General features: G+C 40.1%; 1 protein-coding gene across 1 annotated transcript; it reads left to right on the top strand.

Annotated features, from left to right (window-relative positions):
• The first annotated feature begins 10,521 nt into the window (after nt 1-10,521).
• On the top strand, nt 10,522-22,840 carry ENTPD3 (ectonucleoside triphosphate diphosphohydrolase 3). The gene is made up of 10 exons (XM_053467793.1): nt 10,522-10,632; nt 16,049-16,183; nt 16,872-16,989; nt 18,175-18,325; nt 18,577-18,736; nt 19,921-20,151; nt 20,391-20,663; nt 20,978-21,088; nt 21,469-21,606; nt 22,178-22,840. Exons 2-10 carry the CDS (start codon nt 16,058-16,060, stop codon nt 22,364-22,366), a joined length of 1,497 nt encoding a protein of 498 aa, XP_053323768.1. The 5' UTR covers nt 10,522-10,632; nt 16,049-16,057; the 3' UTR covers nt 22,367-22,840.
• The last annotated feature ends 216 nt before the right edge of the window (nt 22,841-23,056 follow it).

Raw genomic sequence — 23,056 nt, 5'->3', positions numbered from 1 at the left:
ACGAGGCGGCAAAATAGGGCGTCCGTTGTATGATGCGCGTCACCAGCGCTGTATGGCTATTAAAGCGCACGCAGCAGTAATTTAAACCGGGATAAATACCGTTAGTCTTATTGTCGCACAGTAAATAGGAACTGCTGATGTATTTTGTGATGGGATGCTGATGGTTATAGTTTTTTTTAGTCAGAGGGAAGGAAGGGAACAGAATGCCCAAGGGGGGTTTAATGTAAAACAAAATCTAATGTTAGCCTTCCTCTCAGGACCCTTACACACTGACTTTACACACACCTGCCCATAAACACACATATACACATACACTGCCCTGGCACATGACTGCCCATACACACTGCCTTTACACACATATATGCACATGCATGTACACACACTGGCTTACAAATACCTATACTGTTCTTTCACACACTTGCCCATACACACACACACATACATACACACACATGCTTACAAACACACACATATATACACATTCTTACCTTTCACATCCTCAATCTTGTCGTGGGAGCGAGGTGTGGCATCTTTTTCTATGTTAACCCAATAAATCTCCTTAAAGGTGCTGTTCATCACAATCATGTAAAATGATGCCTCATTCATAATTGTTTAGGGCTGTAGTGTACCTAAGCAGGGGGGGTGCTCTTTTCCTCACAAAGTGTGCGAGTGCCACAGCAGTAAGCTGCGGGCCACCGTTAGGCGGTCTTTGGGCCGCATAGATGTCTGCACAGCCCAAGTGCTGCTTGGCTTGCCCCCGGACCAGTGAAATCTGCAAAAGAGCTAAGGGTGTGCAGGAGAGAGAGTGATTAGGGGCAGAATGGGACAAGTGGGCTATTTGGGGGGGGGACAGAAGTGGCACAAGCAGGCTGTTTTAGGGGCAGTGGTGGCACAGACAGGCTGTTTTAGGGGCAGAGGCCTTCCACGTCAATGTCTGGCATAGTGTATAGTGATAGGACTTATGCTGTACCATAAATGTTATTTATTTATAAGTAAATAATTAGTTTTTCCCCCCTAGTTGTTTTCTAGTTGACGTACAGTTTACAAATCTGTGAAATAAATATTCTTGCCAACATTATTTTTTGTGTGTGTAGGGGGGTGCCACATACAGGACCCACCCCACGGGCCAAATACTTTAAGTACGCCCCTGGTTTAGGGAATGTTTGTCATGCAACACAAAATCAAGCATTGGTAGTTTGAAACTTAAAAGGCTTCTTCAACATTAGTTTTTAAAGTACTATAAGGACAAATTACCTATTGGCACATGGCTCACTGTCTCAGCGGTATGCCATACATGCTGTCTGCCTTATCTAAGTGAAGAGTTTGCTTGCTTTCCACAACTTGTGTGGGACTTCCCTTTTAAATAACTCTTAATAGGTTTCAATAACGTTGATCAATTTAAAAACAATAGTAACACTACCATTGAGGTTATCTTTTATATTTCAGTGTCCGTATGCTTGAGAAAAAAAATACAAGCTGCTCCTTTAATGCTTTTTTCTCAATACATAACAAACGCAAAGGTTTATTTGTACTTTTTGAAATAATATCAGATTTTTTTTCAGCTGAAGATACACTACAGCTACTTTGAGTATAATGAAGATGTGGGTCAGTGAGAGCACTCTGAAATTATGCAATAAATGTTGCCAAATCATTGCCGCATACTGTAACACCTAATATATGCCATTTAGGTACCAAATTATGATCAGGGAGGTATTTGACTTTTTTACAGTATATTATCGGATATTGTTTTATATCCACCTCTCCACTAGATGTCGCCACAATTGTTTAGAACAGGAACTACCGTTCGATTATACGACGACCCCCTAAAATCTGAATATTAATTTAGGAAAAAAGAAAAAGCCTGAATATAAGAGGACCCTACAGGAAAAGTTTTACTAGTAACTATTAATTTATGTAAAAAAATTTTTTTATAAAAGCTATGATTGAGAAAAATATAAAGGGGGTTCAAAGGCATATCATGGGGCACTTTGCCTCCAGAAAAGCCTTATGCCCCCCCATATAACACTCCCCCACCCCCGACTTACCAGTGCTTCTGACTCCCTGGTGTCTAGTGGGGGCAGCGGGTGGAGGCCGGCGTTAGTTACGCCGCGGCTTCTATGACTGAGCACCGGAAGGTCATGTGATGCCGGTGCTCCGTCATAGAAGCCCAGGCAGAAGTGCCAGCAGTAGCGAGGGTTGTCTGTGTCCATCGACCAAAGGTATGCGCGTAGACAACCTCCGCTGCTGCTCGGGCTTTCACCTGCGCTCGGTGATAGAAGCCCTGGTGGAAGTGACCGCAGCAGCACTGCGGGGGATCTGGATCTTAGTCTCATAGTCAGACCTCTTAGAAGAAGAGGGGTATTTTTCGGTCTGAAAAAAACCTTGTCTTAATATCAAGCAAATACGGTATTTTCCCAAATGTATGGTTGTAATTCATATTCACGTTCAGATTTTTAGTGGTTAATAAATAAAACACATCACAAAGAAAAGGAAGTTACAGTGTGAGCTGTTACTGGATTGCTAACATAATGGTGTGTTGAGGATATACAATACTGTCAATTTATTCCTATTATTAGTATATGAAAGTGGTGATATGTAACATGTATCCACACCAATGTATTTCCCAAAAGGAGAAGTAGGTTATTTAATATTGGTTTATATTATATATACCGTATTGGCTCGGATATAGGCCGCCCCCGTATATAGGCCGCACCCTAAAAGTTTGGTGCTTTTTTAAAGAAAAAGTTTTTTTTCTTTAAAAAAGCACCAAAAAAAACATGCTGCCACTGTCCTCCCTCCCCGAGATACGCTGCCGCTGTCCTCCCTCCCCGCGATACGCTGCCACTGCCCTCCCTCCCCGCGATCCGCTGCCCTCCCTCCCCGCGATCCGCTGCCCTCCCTCCCCGAGATCCGCTGCCCTCCCTCCCCGAGATCCGCTGCCCTCCCTCCCCGAGATACGCTGCCCTCCCTCCCCGAGATACGCTGCCGCTGTCCTCCCTCCCCGCGATACGCTGCCGCTGTCCTCCCTCCCCGCGATACGCTGCCGCTGTCCTCCTCTGCCCCCCCTCCTCGACTTACCGGAGCAGACTCCCGGGTGTCTTGCGGGGCCGGCGAGGGACATCTACGCAATACGCGTATGCAACTTCCGGTACCGTTACCGGAAGTTGCATTTGCGTATTGCGTAAATGTCTCCCGCCGGCCCCGCAAGACACCCGGGAGTCTGCTCCGGTAAGTCGGGGGTGGGCAGAGGTAAAACGCTTAGATAACCTCCCGTGCCGGCACCCCCCCCCGTGGGAAGTGCTGGCAGGGGAGGCTGTCTGAGCGTATCAGACAGTAGGATACAGGTCCCCTGCACCGCTGCGGGGGATCTGTATCTTAACCCCGCTGCCTGCCCGGCGCCCGGGACTGCATGTCCCGGGCGTCGGGCGCTAGACCCCGAATATAGGCCGCACCCCCACTTTAAAAACTTAAAGTGGGGGAAAAAAGTGCGGCCTATATTCGAGCCAATACGGTAATATAGAATATATTGCAGATAGATTTTACTTTGATTCAGTTCAACAAGAGATTTTAAAATAGTACAATAAAGTGCCATTGTTCCACTGACTAAGAGTCACCTAGTTAAGCATATACAAGAGTAGTGAATGCCTTGAAGCATAAGCTCATATAAATAAGGCCTTTCTAAGGCAGACATATAATGTTTGAAATATTTGTAGAATATGTATATTATTTTTTACTTAATCTAATGCTATGTAATAAAAGTACACTTAGTACATTAATGGTATACCTAGAAGCATCTGAGACCCCAGAATATACATGTTTGAGGCTCCTATGGAATGAAGTAAAGAAGAATAATCAAACAGATAATTTGGGTAAGTCTAACTAATAATACCTGTGATGTGGGAGTCATAGACTTCCAATCCATTTAGGAGTCCAAAAACCACCAGTCATTGCCCAGTAATGGAAAACTGTCCATTTGATATGGTTTTGAATCTGCTCTTTATTTGGTTATAGGAAGCCTAGTTTGCTCTTGTTAATCTATGCTATACTTAGCCTATGATCAGATGTAGCTTAATCCTGTACCCCTGGACATACACAGGTGCAGAGATGAGTGGATTTTTTCCTACTTACAATGGGAAATTGTTTTATATAATGTTATGATTGTCCTATGTTTGTAAGAAATGTGTATGTTTGTTGCAAAAAGTTACATAATAGTAACTTCATGCAAGTACTGGTATTTACCTACAGTTATAATGGACATATATATAGTCACTTATATATGATCACTTACTTGGTGTTTATGACTGATTAGCATCTCTAAAGCCATCTGGAGTTGACCTAAGCAACAAATGGTCAGATGTATATGGATTTGATTCTCCGCAAAAAGCAGTGGATATGCAACAACTTTGGTGACCATGCAGGGACATACACTAACACTAACAGACACTCAGACTAACACAGACACACACACCAAAACACCAAGACATACACTGTGTGAGACTGTGAACCCCAGGGAGTTGATTGGCATGGCATCTGGGTACAGCTGCTATGCAAATTATACATATGGGTCCCTGGGGTGGAGCAATTGGAGAGCAGGGTGGGCCAATGCTCCATTTCCCCATTTTGTGGAAATTCCATGCCGGGTTTTCCAGGAGGCAAGAAGTCCACAGGATCCGGTCCGGGATTCCTATGGGGCCGGCATCAGGCACAGGTGCTGGACATTAAAAACCCCTGGAGCCTGATACTCAGGGAGACTGTTGGGGGAAGAGGAAGTTTCCCTGAGCTCCCAGGGCAAGGAGAGGCCCTGCACAAGAGGACCATCCCGGAGCCAAGTGAGGCATCACCTGCCTGGACATTTTGTGTGTTGTCTGGGGGAGGTTTTCCAGAGCCTGGCGTAGCTGGGTCTGGCTGGGAGGTTGAGGTAGTGGGTGATTAGGCTGGTCAGTCTGGACCAGCATAGTTCAGTTAGAGAGGGCTCCAATTGGGAGCTAGGTTTTCTTTTTATGATTTGGTTTTTGGGGTTTGAGTGGTTAAAAATAAAGCACTGTTTTGCTTCAAACTATTGTTCCTGACTCTGATTGCCCTAGAGGACTGTGCTTAGGACCCCTAAAAGTGACATGTATGGCCCTCATGCTATAGGGTTTGTCACAACTGATATACCCAATAACACATACACAATAACATACCCAGACACACATAAAGATCCACGCATAGGCTACTCACTTACTCGCAGTGCAAGCTTCCCCACTACTACTGCGGGGTCATGTAACGTTACGTAACCTCGGTCAACCCCACTTTCCACCTCCTCCTTTAATAGCACATTTTGTCTTTCCTGTGGCATTCACCCCCCCCCAATCCGGCCATGCGTGGGTATGAGTGGATGAGCCGGACCCAATTGTTTTGAACCCCAAATTCTAGGAAGATCAGAATTTAATCACATACAATTTATGCTACAAATGGCATCCTTACACAAGCCAAGTCACAGAAGAGGCAAAATTTGTTTTTGCAACAATACTGTGGCATCATGTGCAGCGCTTGTCCATCCCTAGGAAAGGCAAAACACAACCAGGCGTGTACTGGCCATCTGGCACATACTGCTACTCCAGCAGCAGATCATGTCCTGCAGTGTGTAGCTGGACATATCCAGGTGGCAGCCACACATATACCATTTGGGGGCCTCTGGCCTTAGTGCCAGGACTGTTTAGTCATCTCCAGTCCGGCCCTGTGTACAAAGGTAGGGAACACTGAATATACTACATATAAATCCAAAAAGAATGGAACACCCATGCAAAGGTTTTTCTTGCAAGATACCTATTTAGCACACATTTCTGTGGGTCCAACTGACAATGTAAATATGCCACATACATAACAAAACTGTGTGAGTTCCCCTTTAAGTAATGTAAGAATAAAGTTTGTTAACTGCAATAAAAAAGAAGAGAGAAAAGTAATGTAAATGTTATTAACCCCTTAATGACAAAGCCCTTACATGTACGGGCTGAAAATGCATTGTTTTCAATGGGTTTAGGCACCGCCCATTGTCCTTAAGGGGTTACATGTCTTTTTCTTGATGTTGCCTTACCTTTGCTAAAAATGGGGTGAACTGAGTAAGATGCGGTTGGTCGGATTTAATTTAAGGTGTGGTGTGAAGTGTTTTGTTATCTTATTGTAACCGTTTCTTACAATTTATATTTCATACAGCCACATGATCCCTTTTGTGTTTGAACATACCTGTAATAAAAATGCAGCCCGCCTCCTGGAACATCTCTTATTCAACTGTTCCTTTGTAAAGATCATTGCTGCGGTCAGTTGTAGTAACAGCAGCTTGTTATCATGAAAGCTCCTAGATGAGATTGGAATACTTCTGTAGTCTGAATACTAATGTTGATAAAACATTGAAGGGGATTTTCCCTTGTAAAAAGAAAAATGCTTGGGTGATTCTTGGATATCCAATTACACATGGGGGCACAAGACTCTAATAATAGTTCAGCATCGATATCCCATGAGTGATATGTCAGGAAATAGGCAAATTAAATTAAATGTATGTTCTCAAGTAGCAGTCAGGAGAAACCACAAAATTATATTTCAATATATCCGGCACTTCGGGGATAATCCAGCAAAGTGCAATGACCGCTATTGAAATACAATATTAAAGTGTACAGGAGTTATCCCTCTCAATTGGTTTAACTGTCTGCTTGGTGAACACGCCAGTACGCCTTCCGTCTGCATATACTGGTCACTATGGTTCCTGGCATCCATTCAAATCGACCTTTTTTAGAAACCAAGATGTTATGAACATTATTAGATTACTGTCCAGTGCCAATAAAATAACTTATCAGGGATATCAATCCAATAATTTTCTGCTCTGAATTTAATTGTATTCAATCTCAAATCAAGTGTGTTGATTTCATGTGATGATATGATTAATGCTGTGCATTTACTTGCATTTGTGTTAAAAGTCCTTATGTATTTATGTTTTGTGTATGGGGTATTCTGGATTTTTAGAGTCAGGTAAAGTAAAGACACACACTAACATACCCAGGCAGACACACATGCATACATTAACATACCCAAACACACTAATGTACAGATACACACACTAAAACACCCAGGCAGACACACACACCTCAGCCTGTGCTTGATGCAGCTTGTGACATTACGTGACCCCATCTTCTCCTGGAAGTTAGGGAGATAAAGATAAAGGTAACTCCTGATGTCGGGCTTTACCTCTTTATCCCTAAATTTTGACTCAGCTGTGTCTTCCGCAATTTTTGACAGCATTAAATTTATGAAGTGTTCTCCAGACCCCCTACCAATTTCCATGAAGCCCATTTTACAAGCTTGATATGAGGTTCTATGCATAATACAAATGATCTTATCAGGAAAACATATTTCAGATGTGATATTTGTACAAACACATTCCTGTATTGGACATTGCCGTGGAACATCTGCAGTTACACTGTCAAACTGGTACAGCTTGCTTCACTGCTAGTCCCTGAAAAAACAAGTATCACTGGTAAAAACATGTCAGGGACTACATATGTAAATACACTTGCCTTCTCATGTTTTGCATCTAATAGGACCAGTTAATATTTTACTAAAACTAAATTGTCAGATATATTTGGAATGTTCTTCTATTCAGATTAATATGGTAGTTGCTGCTCCAAATTATTCTTTAGTAGAATATCGCCCACTCACCATTGCTAGTTAGCAGAATACGCCATGAGCTGGCAGTGTAATTATTAAGGAACATGAACACTTCAGCTACTGCGTTTAAACAGGCACGGAATTATCTAAAATACCTCTAAATAAGCTGATATTTTACCTAGATGACGTGTACCATGATATTAATGGCTATAGGTGTATATAACATAATAACATTAACTTAGCACGCTACCACTTATAGTATTGCCAACATGTCTTTAAAGTTGTATTTTGAAATGCTTAGTTTACTAGGAAAATGAAAGCCAACAGAAACAGTACAAGAAGCAAAGGACCCCCCAATCTTTTTCAAGACAGCTCCCAATTTTTTTCCCTTCTATCTGCTCTAATCCCTTACTAGTGATGGGGCTAGAGGTTAAGAGGACTTTATTTCCTGGTAGTTGACTGGCAGACCTGAGTATAAAATCACAGTGACCAAAAACTGGCAAGGTAAAGAAAGCCTCAGGAAAAAAGAATGGAAGGTCTGTATATCTAATGACTTCCCCATGAGAAGAAATCCTACTGCTCCTGATAGATGCTATAGCATAAGGATCTCAAACACCATGGCCCTGGATGCAACTGCACTGTGGCATCTACCATATACCCTTGCCCCTAGGCAGGGAAGGACTTGCACCTTCTGGCCCATGGAGCAGGTACAGCTGAGCTTCACCCTGGCCCTTTCACTGTCCCTTTCAGTAACTGTCACGTGCACTGGCACACACCCACAATAACACACTTACACTAAAACATACCCACTCCATCACATCTCACCATATAAATAACACCTCATACCTCACTCCCTTACACCCTTACCTTGCCTGGAGCTTAACCTTATATCACCCATATTGGACCAGCCCTGTTTAAATAATTTTGAAATGGCCACCCCATAGTGTATTGCTGCTCTTTAATGTATGCTCTTCTGCTTCCCACATGAAGACCTCCACTGGATCTCTACTACCTCAAGAACTTACATTTAAAAACATTATCCTAACATGCAGAGCCATCTAAGAAACTTCTCCCTCATACATTTCTGCTCTCATAACATACAGCTTTCCTCCTCACGTATTACAGCTTCCTTTTCCTGCTTACAAAACTTCACTCTTGCTGCCCCATACCTCTGGAACTCACTTCTACTGAACCTCCAGCTTTCATTCTCCCTCTCAATATCCTAGAAAACCCTCAAAACACAGTTCTTCAGAGAAGTTTACAATCTTTGCAGCTAGAACTTATCTGCCATTACATAATCAAAACTTTTACACATTACACCACAAGTTACATTGCCAATCAAATTCTGTTTGTAGTTCTGTATGTTTTGTGCCAATTTATATGTTTATGCATCATTGTATTATAAGAGTCTGCTAAATGCTAACTGAGTGAAATATTTGCATTAGAGTTCTTTGTGTTACAAAATAAACATTCTTTGTACAAAGATTGTTAAACTCAAACAATTCTAAAACAGAAAATCACTTGTATCAAGCTTAACTATGTTTCACTTATTTGTGACCAATTTTACAATTCTAGGCTATAATGATAAAGGCTTGACTTTAACGTATCCAAGCTTGATTCTGCCTTATTTTTGATCAACTTTTGGCTTTTCCTTCCAAGCATATTAGTTTACATATATTTTATATATATATCACAAGGTAGGCACAAATCATGTGCTGTATAAACCAAATCATGTTTCTTTTCTCCTTTTGTTCCAATAAATGTCCTTTATCTGCAGATCTGAAGGCTGCCATTGGTGTCAGTCTTATAATATTGTGGGGGTAGTAGAAGTATTATTAAATCCACAGACACCAGACAAGCCAGAAGGCTTGTTGTTCCCTCAGAAATCTCATGGTGCTGCCACAACCACAAGGGATTCTCGGTAGGCGCATGCAAATAAGGTCAACAAACAAGGGCCGGCCCAAGACAAAATGACGCCTGGGGCGAAGTTTAAAATGCTGCCCCCCCATTATCTACCCTGCCGCCCCCCCATTATCTACCCTGTTGCCCCCCCCTTGTACTTACCTTTCAGCAGTGCTGCGGCGAGTCTCCCTGCTCGGTCTTGGTGCCGGCTTGTAATGCTGAGCGCCGGAAATTACATCATCTTCCGGCACTCAGCATTACAAGACGGCACCGAGACCGAGCTAGAGGGGTCGCAGAGGAGAGAGAGAGAGAGGGGCGCCGAGCAGGTACTGACAACTTGGTAAGCGAAAACCACTCGGTGCCCCTCTCTCTCTCTTCCGCTTTAAAAAAAAAGGGCTTGGGGCGGCCCCTTCAAAACTGCCGCCCCTTCAAAAGTGCCGCCTGGAGCAGTTGCCTCACTCGGCTCCATTGTCGGGCCGGCCCTGTCAACAATGATCACCTTTTGCCTCTATATCAACTTTATACATGGAACCCTTGAAAGTAATTGCCAGCTGTACAAGACAGCCTTTAGACAAAGAGGTGCAATAGCCAGATCACCGCTCATGGACAGCTGCTTTCCTGTTGGAACTCCTATAATCTCTTTGGGACCGATTAGTATGGTGACCAAGTTTCATGCATACTGCACAACTACATGTCAGTGTCTCTGTTTAAGAGACATCTGGTTGCTGACAATATGAGCACTTTATGTTGTTGAGGAATGTGTTTATTACCCAGACTTGCTCTGTGCCTACCTGCTAAGGAATGAGCTTTATAACCCCCTTCCTTTTGTGATGTCTTGATACTCCCCTGCTAGAGGGAGGTGTGGTTAGATAGGAAGCCCCAGCTCTAGAACACAATACCATCACTGCTCTCATTCATTTCCACATCCCTGCCAGGATCATTACCCCGCTGCTTGCTGTGTGTCTTTCTGCTCACCCAGCTGAAATTCAATGTATTTCATCTCTAAGCTCTCTTAAAAAAAGCTGCAGTGCTCTTCCATCAGAAGCTATCAGTTCCAGACTGGTTACAGATCATAAAGCTGGAGGACTGGTAAGAATGTTAAACAATTGTTTTGTGCCTTTACAAAATACTCTTTGCATTAGGAATGTGTATTGGTTGAGGCAAGCAATATACATCTTTCAAGGGCAGCCAACATCTGGCAAGCCGTATGCTAGCAATATCTCTATATCTGATATAGCTATGATATATTGTTATAGTTTAATCCATAATTATGATCAGCCATCCACAGAAACTGCAATACTGAATATGCAGATTAGCTAGGCTTTTGGATAAAGCAATCCAGCTGATGTAGACTTCAACTCCCATAAGCCTGTTTCAAAAATATAGGAGTTGTAGTCCATAGCTGCTGATGTTCCAGAAGATGTGCATGAATGCATATATTTTCCATGTGATAATAGAAACATACATGCATTATAGTCTTCATCATTTCTAAGCAATATTTGCCGGTGTTTACAGGTTCATTTTGTTATATCTGGAAACCTGGCACAGGATGTCTTTGCGGATGTCTGTAAGCACCTGATTATGATTCATATATGGATTCTCATACTTTTCCTAATTAGCTATTCCATTTTCTTGCTGCTGCATCCAATATAAAACATATTCATCATTTTGAATATGTTTGCACGTTGACAAAAAATATGTGCTGTGAAAACTACATTATTAACAGGTAGGATTATTTGGCTAAAGACAAATCTTTATGTTTCTCAAAGAAGAATTTTGTAGTGAAGCCATTACAAGGCTATTTTGTGCCATAATTAACATTTTGCTTTGTGTAAATATGTGGGATGACCATATATTTTGAAACCTGGTTATCCTTACATATTATCACCCACATCTGACCTCTAAAAGACTTTTAGTTTACATGCAGAATTATCCTGCTCCTAATTTTGTCCAAAAGCCTACAATTGGAATGCTGAAAAATAGCAAGAAAACAATCATATTTGAAAATGTTAGTAATTACATTACTTCTTGAGTTTTGGTTACTCATAATGAAGTGAGTCAACATTTTGGTTGTATGAATACTGTAGATCTGTCTCACTTTTATGTTTAAACATTTTTGTAAACATTTTTTTTTAATTATTAACATGAGTCACAGTGGTAAATTTTTTACACAATAAACGCTGTTATCTTAAACTGGTTTTTCTATTACAAAACAAAAGTAACACTGGTAGGTAGGACCAGGCCCGGACTGGGACAAAAAATAGGCCCGGGCATTTAAGCCTGAGCAGCCCATTTTTATTTATTTATTTTTTGTTAAAGCCCACCCTTCATGTACCATCTTTGTATTTACTCACTCATTCACGCAAATCATTAACACATTCATTAATGCAGTCTCACAAATCATTCAAGCAATTCATCCACACATGAATTCATTAATTGTCATACGCATTCACACAATTCATCCACACATTCATTCATTCCCATACGCATTCACACTACCCCTTCTCCCCATCTTATCTGCCCCTTCTCACTATGTTCTCCCTTTTCACTATGTACCCCCTTCCCCACTTCTCAATATGTACCCCCTCTCACTATCTATCCCCTCTCCCCCTTTCTCACTATCTAACCCCCCTCTGCCCCTTCTCACTAGACCCCCCTCCCTCACCCTACTTACCCTCACCCTACTTACCTTGTTGCCGGAGCAAGCAGCAACTGCGACCGGGCCCGCGGCAGGGCCGGATTGAGTTAGGGGCTGATGGAGCTGCAGCTCCAGGCCCCTACCTTAAAATAGACCCAGTCAGGACCAGACCTCTACGGCCGCATTAACGCAGGGCCCCTTAATCCCGCCGCAACTGCGACCAGGTCCGCCTCTAAGGGGCCGGGAAGCCCCCACCAGGGCCTGCTGTTAAATAAAGTAAAATAAAAAAAACCCTGTGCGGCCGCACTCCCGTAAACCTGGCCCTGGTGGGGGCTTCCCGGCCCCTTAGAGTGGCGGACCCGGTCGCAGTTGCGGCGGGCTTAAGGGGCCCAGTCAGCCCGGTCCTGACTGGGCCTATTTTAAAGTAGGGGCCTGGAGCTGCAGCTCCATCAGCCCCTAAGTCAATCCGGCCCTGCCGCGGCCCGGCCCACCGGGCAAATGCCCGGTGTGCCCGATGGTCAGTCCGGGCCTGGGTAGGACCCTTTGATTTTGTCTTGAGAGTGTTGTGTTCCAATATGGTCCTCACCACTAAGTTTCGTATTGTTTGGTCTCAAAAACTCAAAGGAAACTCCACCATCTCATTGTGGACGTTTCTTCCTGCATGGTGTAACTGGAATGGCTATCATTGAGTGTGGTTGACCCACATGTATCCAAATGGTTAAAGAGCATGATATTCAATGAACAGGCCAGAGGTTTACATTTTGAAACAACTTCAGAACAAATTCCCTCCCTGTCACAGGGCCAAGTTAACTGGATTTGCCCTGGACCTTCCACGAACTCTAGGTCGGGTTGTCTGGGGGCAGTTTACACAAAGTGTTTAGTTGTGTGAGGGTGCTTTGTAACCTGGCTGGAGCTCTTAATCGGCCCTGTATGCCCAGATGGCAGCCTCACTACAGGGGGGGTAACACAGGTGGGGGAACCCCATTGTATCCATAAATCCCCTCATGTGTTTGTAATAAAAGTTGTTCTTGTTTTACTGCACAAATTGTGGTCTGACTGATCCGTGGATAGCAGGAGCTATCCGTATGAGGGTACTGACTGGTGATTCCTCAGCCCTCAAACAGAGCTACCAAGCCTTGGGTACGGTGACCCTGTAACACTCCCACCAACATATAATTTAACAAAATAGAACATCCCTCTCCCTCGTTACAAACATTACTTATAACAGATCGATATTCTCGTCCGTTGTCATTCGGGTCATTGGTCTAGTCTGTCTGACTTTTAATATTTAGTACAATATTTAGTCATCTAATGGCATTATAGGTATTCTAATAATGTTTTGTCATTAGACCAAAACTTTTTAACGCTAGATCAGAAGTAAGACTGTCCTATGTCTACTAGGCTTATCAAACATAAGCATTACAAAGATAATAACTAAAAACAATGTTATAAGCAATAATCCTAACCAGTGTGTTGCCTACAAACATTATTATTATTATTAGCTTTTATTTATATAACGCCAACTTATGCAGCACTTCTTAAAATATATATAATCAAAAGATACAAAACTATGATTGACGGACAAAGACAAAACATTATATTAGATACGAAGGGCCCTACTTGCAAGCTTAGACATCTATGAGGGATTCACTATGAAAAGTGATTCTGGTACTAAGTTTAAAAAATGGGCCTACCGCCATAGCAAGGCCTGATGATTGGGCCTTGACATTGGTTTCCACAGTTCACAGCACTTTTTAAATCTTTATACTCAACACCCTGTGTGTTGGGTAAATTTACTTTCAATGGCTCATCTAATCCCAACCTAACTTTTGTGGAACTCATTATGCAATAAGTTCCTTGGGCATCTTTTTACAGAGAAAAATCCAGAGTAACCAACATGGAAGAGGTAGAGGGCTAGCTATTCAATGTCCAGAATACATTAATAAAAACAAACAACATTTTAATGTATATATATTACAGACATTTGATATATTGTTATTTTTTATTTCCTTTTGAGGGTTACTAGTTAGAGCAATCGTTTCCAACTCCAAGACTCGAGGTTAGCAAACAGGCCACAATTTCGTTTTCCTATAACACCTTGACTCCACACATCTCAATACAAAATCTAATTAATTACATATAAAATGTGAAACAAAAAACATAACAATGATTATGAAAATGAATTGAAAATACCAAACTGCACCTGTTTTGGGTATTATAAAGTAGTACTATTCTGACAAAATAAGCTATAGCTACTGAACACAGTTTTTCTTTCCCCAGCCAAGTCCAGACAACTTAAGCATTTACTTCCAGAACATCATTCTTATTTGTACTACAACACACATTTAACTTTAACCCCCCCCCAAAAACAACCTCAAATCGTATTTCAAGCAAAATAGGGGGGAAAGGGCTTAACTTAAATACTTTCTGAGTAAACCTACTACATGCTGACATAGAAGTGACTGTTTACATTGACTCTTATTTTCCTAAGTCTCTTTTCATATTTTTTTTTGCTCTCCCCTTTGATTTTACTCCTTTGTTCTCCGTGCCACCCACTGTGATCTGAAGACCGTGGCAACACATTCACTTCTGTGTGATTCAGAAAAGAAGAATTAGTGTGAGGAGAGAAGTGGGGAAGTGTGGTATTTTAGGAAGCCCATGTACAGCTGACATCACCAGAGTGGGAGGCATTGAAAGCAGATATTCTCTGCAGTTCCCATAGCAACACTAAAAAGCTCTCCTTTAATATAGTTTAATCAATTAAACTGTTTTGGGAACAACATAAAATTTAGACACATTTATTTCTTTACTTTTACTTTTTTTATGGCATGTACATAGAAACATTCTGAGATGTATTTATTTTACTGGTGATTTAAAATGACCATTGTACCAGTATGCACAATTTATTAAGATTCATGTAGAGTTTGGTCTTAGGGAAATCTAACGCTTACTGGGGAAAAAAATTTACTTTCCCCCCATAGGTAATCAAAACAACTTAACTTGGTATTAGGTGGCTATTAGGTGCCCCCTGACTTAGAAATGTCAGTATTATACATCCTTTCTATCTTCAGTGATGTATTTACCTTTGGGGCTGCCCTAGACCTGCCGTCATCTTCACACATGACTTAAAGCCTTAAGGATGGCACAGCCTCCTTGGTGTAAATGGGCTGAATTGATTGCCCAAGAGGACTATTTGCCCCCTGGTTTTTCAGCGGGGACACTGCCACCCCTATGCTCGGGCCTATGCTATCGGCCTGTTGCCAATTGTTAAGATTACATTTTGACTGTAAATTTATTGAATGTAAAATATGTTGGATTAACGTGATATATGCACATCAATAATATTTAACTACGATATAATTGGACATATGCTGTATAATACCATACAGTGTTTCAGCTGTGACAAGCACATACTTCTTTTGTTCTCAAAATGATAAATTTATGTAATTATATCCTATTGTGTTGATTGTGTCTGACATACGCAGTGAACAGGAGGCTAATTCGATAAGTAACATATTAGTTAGGCCTTTGATGTTAATGAGTAACATTACATCTTACTGATCATAGAAACGGCTATCTGTAAATCATTCCCTGGAATTCAAAGGCAAACACAATGTCGGCCATTTTGAACATGTTCAGTGCTTGTTTCATACACATTTGTTGTTATATAAAAAAAAGGCTATCACAACATTAACAGAGGCTGCAAATAAAGGGACAGGTACTTGGAAACTGGGGTGTTTTTGGTAAACAGTGTAGCTGGCAACTCTGGTATTGTAAATGTCAATTTAAAGGGAAACAACATGAATTGCTTTTGTATAAAAAAATAAAATGCATTTAATTGACATTTGCTTTGTTTATCTATTGTAGGGTGCAGGCATGCCTTTGAAAATTAAAGTTCCCCTTATAGTTTCTGTCCTTTTTCTTGTGATCAGTGTGTCTGTTATCATTGCAATCGCATATGTTCAAATCAACAATGAACAAGCTCTGTCTCCAGGTCTCAAGGTAAGTTGGGAAAACTTGGTTGAGATTATAGTGTACTTTCTAACAGCTCCTATTTCACCTGGGCCCATTGACTTTGGTTTTGTAGAACATGAATATGGCATAAGTTAAAAGGAATCGCTTTCCTTATAGCACGGTAAACCCAGGGCCTACGTGCATACAAGTTTAGGAGGGTGATAGCAAGCAAATTGTTCAGTGATGCACAATGCTAATTATTTAACCGCATGGTAATTAGAGATATAATTTTAGTTTCCCTAATCAAATACATTACATTTCAGCACACAAAGTAAACCTATTTAATTGTGTTCTCAAGTCCTGAATGATTATTCCGCTCCATTAACATATCTCTCCCGATTGTTAGTCTACCCATTGTTGGGTTTCCAGGTTGGGTAGCCTTTGGGTGGCCAAGGAGAAGGGAGATACTATCAAGAGAAGAGATTGATTAGATATGCTAACTGTGTTGGTTTCTGCCACAGATTTAGCTTGTCTGATGTAAAGTTTTGGATTTTCTCCAAAATAATTACCCTGATTGTACATGTTACCAGTAGTTTTAATGCATACATTTTTGTTATGCTAAACGCTGTCACAATTTTGCAAGTAGTTAGTATTGGTATAAAGGTGAAGATGGATCTCAACATCTCATTGATCTCATTAATATATATTATTAATATTAATTGCATTCTTTCTTCAGTACGGCATAGTACTGGATGCCGGATCTTCTCGAACTACCGTATATGTGTATCAGTGGCCTGCCGAAAAGGAAAATGATACTGGTGTGGTGAACCAGACCTTCAAATGCAATGTGAACGGTAAGAACACATCTTTCATTTGGACATTTCCTTAATTGAGTTGATATGCAGCAGAGCATCCCTAGCTGTGAATTAAAATTGATCGCAGCCAACATTTGGTTTTCTGCAGGATAATTATCCACTTTTGTTTCACCTAATTATTATTATTTATTGTTTTATCTAGCGCCATCATATTCTGTAGTGCTAATGTATACTTTGTAGTGCAATTTCTATGACGTTAATCCCATGGTGCTATATAACAGGTTTATTTTAAATTATCAACAAGTTACATTGACATCATGCACTTTTAAACTACTATCCCAGAGCATCTTTTTTTTAAGAATTAACACGTTTGTAGCATTCCTAATGCTGTTAAATGCCTAAACCCTTCCCAGAAATAAACTTAAATCATGTCAAATTATGCATTATTTATTTTTATTAAATGCTTAATTGTCACGTGACACAAAAGCAAGCACTGGTAAGATGCTGCCATGGAAACTTACTGCCATTTTGCTTGATTTATGTTGAGTAAACCTTCAAGGCCAATAATAAAATAAAAACATTTCATAAGGTTCAGCATGCTAGATAGAGCTAATTTAATGTGTTGTGTAAGTGGAAAAGCACCTTTAAAACCAATATTAACCCCCTTAATGACAAAGCCCGTACATGTACAGGCTCAAAATGCATTATTTTCAATGGGTTTAGGGACCGCCCATTGTCCTTAAGGGGTTAAAAAAGGGGAATTGGCACAGACTAAAGAAAAGATAGCAATTAATTACCATTGTCATGTTAGAACACCAAATAAAAGGTGTGTGTAATATTAAAAGATAGAAGCAACAAGTCATCACTGGACTTCCTCCTTACTCTAGACATCCTGGTGGCCATACATAAAACTGCTAGAAGACACTTTGAAGAGCTTCAGGTAGTGGCCCATAATCTTTGAGGCAAGGCGAGGGACAGTTGCCCCACTGACCCCCTTGGTAGCCCTCCCCGGCCTGTCGGGTTGAAAGGATTTGCAAGACAGCAGTGATTACCACATGAGTAGAGTTATTTGTGTCTTCCGTGTGAGAAATTGGACAATATGTATAAGCCTCTAAAATGATGTCTATATTGTCAGGTGAAGTGTGGGAAGCCAAATACATAACCAGTTCTACCAAATTTAAATCTGCTTTGAAATTATGAACATAATACAGACTGTGTTTTTAGGGCAAGGGATATCCAGCTATGCCAATGATCCTGATAAAGCTACCCTGAATATTGATGGATGCATGAAGAAAGTGAGCGACGTTATCCCCCTCAGTCAGCAAAATAGCACCCCAGCTTATTTGGGAGCCACTGCAGGAATGAGACTTCTCAGGTGAGTAATTGATCTAATTAAAGATCCTGATAAGAATTTTGGCGGCTCCATCACCTTTATGACATTTAGCTCTGAAAAACACAAGACACGTTTGTTTTTGAGAAACGTAATGAGAACTTCAGACTTTGTATTGTGGGAATAGATGGGGAAAAGGTTCAAGTTCATATGCAGTATATGTAGTAGTATTTCTCCCAATATATTCTAAAATGCTCTCTTACATTTTCTCAGCAACTTATTTCTTATGAACTTAGGTTGAAAAATGAAAGCGCAGCCAAAGGAGTTCTTACCAGTATACACAAATACTTCCAAACACAACCCTTTGATTTTAAAGGAGCGCACATCATAACTGGTCAGGAAGAAGGAGTGTATGGATGGATCACTGTCAACTATTTAATGGGAAACTTCTTGGAGGTGGGTGCAAATAATTGCAGTTTTTTCACCAACATGTTGCTTCTGCACATTAAGGAGTAGTTGCAATTCTGTGTGAATGTTAATTTTATTTACATAATGAACAGCAAATTATTATTCCCTATATATTACAGAAGGGCAGGGTCCCCAACTCAGTGTCAGTATATGTAAATGTCATTTTGTTATGTAGGTGTATTGAACTTCAAGTATGCATTTACAGCTCTTGATATATGTCACTTCCAACCAACACACTAATTAGTGTTCAGCAACATCTACTGAGTACAGTGATTGCACCCATGCATAGGTTTGTCACGTTGTTTGGGAGCTAAAAGGCCACATTTGGGAGGTGTGCAAATTTAAACTTGGAACTTTGACATCAGGTCATACTGCGCCAAGGTCTTATTTGGTATATCTTTGAAGCTAGGAATTTTTCCCCATCAAACGATACATTTCTTGAAAACTTAACACCCCAATGTATTTCAAATGGTGGTTTTTTATCACTTTCCTTGCTAGGATTTTTGAGAAGATAGATTGCCAATTATAGGACTTTGCTGATAAAAATAAACATGTTTTTACATTTTTTTGCAGCTGGATGGTTCCCCTTATGGTGCCATGGTGATATCACTGGAGTCTTTTTATTTTCTAATTTTATTACTTTTTTAAAAAATATTTTAACTATTTCAAAATTTCTATTTTTTATTTTACTGATCACATGGTGATTAATAAGCTGGGCCGAATTGACCTTCATTATTGGCTGCAGTACCTCATAGTTCACAGTTCTCAGGAGGGTCTGGACAGGCCCTCTGGAACTCTTCCTTTTTACTAGGTGCCCCCATCTTGTAAGAGGCAGGATGCTTCCCACTGTGGCCTTTGCGATTGCTCTCAGGAGATTTTACATTGGCCCCCTGGTTGATCGCTTCCTAAGCTCTTTGTACATACTGTTGTGGAGGAGTGTAGCCAGAGAAAGGAAGATGGTGGGAGAGAAGGTGATGGAGGGAAAAAGAAATAGAGGTAAAGGATATCATACTTTTATTTTTATAAAACACTTTTATATTTTCTGGTTCACAGTAAAGGTTACATACAACCAAATTATTTCAAGTCATGAGTGAAGTTAGGTAATGAATGAATAAATTCATATTATCTCTTCGTGGAGCATGACTGTTACTGTATTTTTCGTATTCAATTAGAAAAATATTTGGAGAGCATGGGTACGACCCTACGGAGCTGAAACAACTGGAGCTCTGGATCTGGGAGGAGCATCTACACAAATATCTTTTATTCCAGAGAAGTCTGAGCAGAACCCAAACAACACAGTAGAAGTGACATTATATGGCTATCAATATAATGTCTACACTCACAGCTTTCCATGCTATGGAAGGGATGAATCTGAAAAAAGACTTTTGGCATCATTAGCCCAGGTAGAAAATATAATATATGTTTGAGATTATACGGTTTCTGATTTGTTATCACATGTTACATGAATCTATTTGCACAAGGTTTGTAGAAGAAGTGTTTGGAGACTTCAAAAATGTTGGTCCTAATAGAGGACAAAACATCAATACTTATATTTTCCATATCAGTTATTGTCATAATGTCATGCCCAGCACAATAATCCTCGAAACTGAACTGTCTTTTACCTTGTCATTTTCCTCATCAGAATTCCCCTAAAAACGTTTATGTTGAAAATCCATGCTACCCTCTCAATTACATGGTGAATTTAACAACGAAGCATATATTTGGAAGTCTGTGTGCTGCTCGGTTCCGTCCGGCAAATTACAACCCAGATCAACTGATCCATTTTAAAGGGACAGGAAATCCCGGCATGTGTATGGAAAAGGTGGCCATGTTGTTTAATTTCACTGCATGCCATGGTGAACATGACTGTTCATTTGATGGAGTTTACCAGCCCAAGGTGAAAGGAAAATTTGCGGTAAGCAACACAATTACTAGACAGAATAACATTCTGAGGAGCATATTTGTTTTTACTGCATCTTGGATGTAATCTTTGAGCAACTATAAGACCACCAACCATAACTAGAACTTAGTGGGTTTAAAAAAAAATACATTTTAATATGGAAAGAATGGCCTGTTCCCAAAGCAAAATGATTTTTGCAGATGTTTTATTGTCAAACAGAATTGATGTAGTCTGATTTTTAGGCATTGTTGTTGTTTAACATAGAAATTATGTTCATTGCTTGAGTTCCAACATTAATTGTATTCATAACTTTGCGGATTTCTTTTTAGGCCTTCTCAGGATTTTACTATACAGCCAGTGCCTTAAATCTTACTGGATATTTTTCACTGAATGAATTCAACTCAAGTATGTGGTCCTTCTGTACTCATGAATGGAGCAAGGTTCGTATTGTATTCATAATATAAGTACTGTGTATGCTGAAACATGTTTATATCAATAGAAAGACATAGAAACTACATTGTATAGGCATTTGGACAGAGTTGGCATCTTTTACTCCCATAAGTTGGCCGTAAGTGCTAAGATAACGTTACAACTTTGGTCTGACAGTAGGATTTCAATGCATTGTGCACAAAGGGATCATGGGAAGCTGAGGATAGGTATATATTTTTTTAATAACTTCAACACTTAACTAAAGAAAAAAAGTTGCATAGGTTATAGATGGTTTTTAGTTCTAGATTCAGTTATGTCAATTATACGTGATACAGTTTGTTATATACATTTGAGTAATATCTACCATTAATCTTTTCTTTTTTTGTGTCAGCTCCCACAAATTTTACAAAGGTTTGATGAAACATATGCAAGATCGTATTGTTTTTCTGCTAACTTCATCTATTATCTCTTGGCTCATGGATATAAATTTGACACTGAGTCTTGGCCACAAATTAATTTCCAGAAGGAGGTGAGTGAGACTGTTAGTATAGAAATAAGGACCACAGTAAAATATCAGATCTTTCAACCTCTGTTTTCTGTGTTATTCTACGTATCCTAGGTGTAAAAGTCAGAAAAGCATATACCTTGTATATCGTCTTTATTTTAACTGGAGCTATCATCATTGTCAATGACCATTTGGCTGTGATAAACTGGCTGATGGTCATGACTTTTATAGTTCAAGAGTGTATATGTACTCATTTTCTTTTGTCAGATTTTAGATATTTTTTTCTGTTAGCAAGTAATTGTGTTATATTTATGATGGTAAATAGGTGCAATGCTTGAGGATTACGTTCCTTATATGTTAGCATATATATATTTTCATTTAATAAGTATGAAGAAAACACAATGTTACTTCCCACATCTTCTGAAAACTAACAAACATCCTTAAATTATTAAAGCAGGAATAAATATTTCTCCAATATTACCCAAGAAAAATGTTACATGACACCTCTGTTTTGCTAAATAATCTTTCATGATTGAAGTGCACATGACATGGTTGTCCATTACTGCAACACTAATTCTTTTTTTCTGATTGGCAGGTTGGTAATAGCAGCATAGCTTGGTCACTTGGCTACATGCTGAATCTCACCAACATGATCCCTGCAGAGAGGCCTCTTATAATTCTGCCTTTGAGTCCTTCCTTGTTTGCAGGACTTCTCTTTTTGTTTACAACGATATCCGTACTGTGTCTGATATTCCTGTTTATTTTGCTAATCCGTGCACGCTAAGACTATTTATTCAGTCAAGCATGGTTGTTGTGAACAAGCTAAAGCACGGACCTATGTCTTCTTGATTAGTACACAGAGACGCTAAGACAGCCGTCTGTCTAAAGAGCATTGTGCATTCTAAGCTTTGTACAGTTTGTCAAGAAGATGTTCTGTGTTTACAAAAGGTGTGTTCAGGCAACGTTTCTTTGTACAGATTGACCTCAGGGACACTGGTACGGAAGGCGCATGGACATGCATTGAGTAATCTTGAGCCAGTCTAATCTTTATATAAGGGAAGAAAAATGCAAACCGAGCTGTGCTTATCAAACATGCAGCCAAGATCTGGGGGTTAAGATTTTTTATTTATTTATTATCTTTATTTGTATTTTTATGGTTCATGTCATGGTACAATGTACATTGTCTGATGGTAAATTAACCTAATAGCAAATAAATGAATGTGCCCTGTAATCGCATTAAAAGAATCTTACTGCCCCACCCGCAGGCATTTTCCTGATTTTGATTAAGTGCTTCACTGCGAAGCCTTATAGATTATAGCTGCCAATTTTGAGACCAGAATAAATTTCCATCCTGTGGAGAGGAATTATGAAGACAGTTTAAAAGAAAATTCTCCACATGAAAAAGGTGTTATATCAGCTACTAAACACATCCTTGGAAGATACTTTCCTTCTGTAGGCTGTTACATCAAACAGT

Source organism: Spea bombifrons, chromosome 5, assembly GCF_027358695.1.
Source record: "Spea bombifrons isolate aSpeBom1 chromosome 5, aSpeBom1.2.pri, whole genome shotgun sequence".
Taxonomy (NCBI): domain Eukaryota; kingdom Metazoa; phylum Chordata; class Amphibia; order Anura; family Pelobatidae; genus Spea; species Spea bombifrons.
Note: the sequence above shows the minus strand (reverse complement) of the source record. Positions and strands in the feature narration are given on the sequence as shown.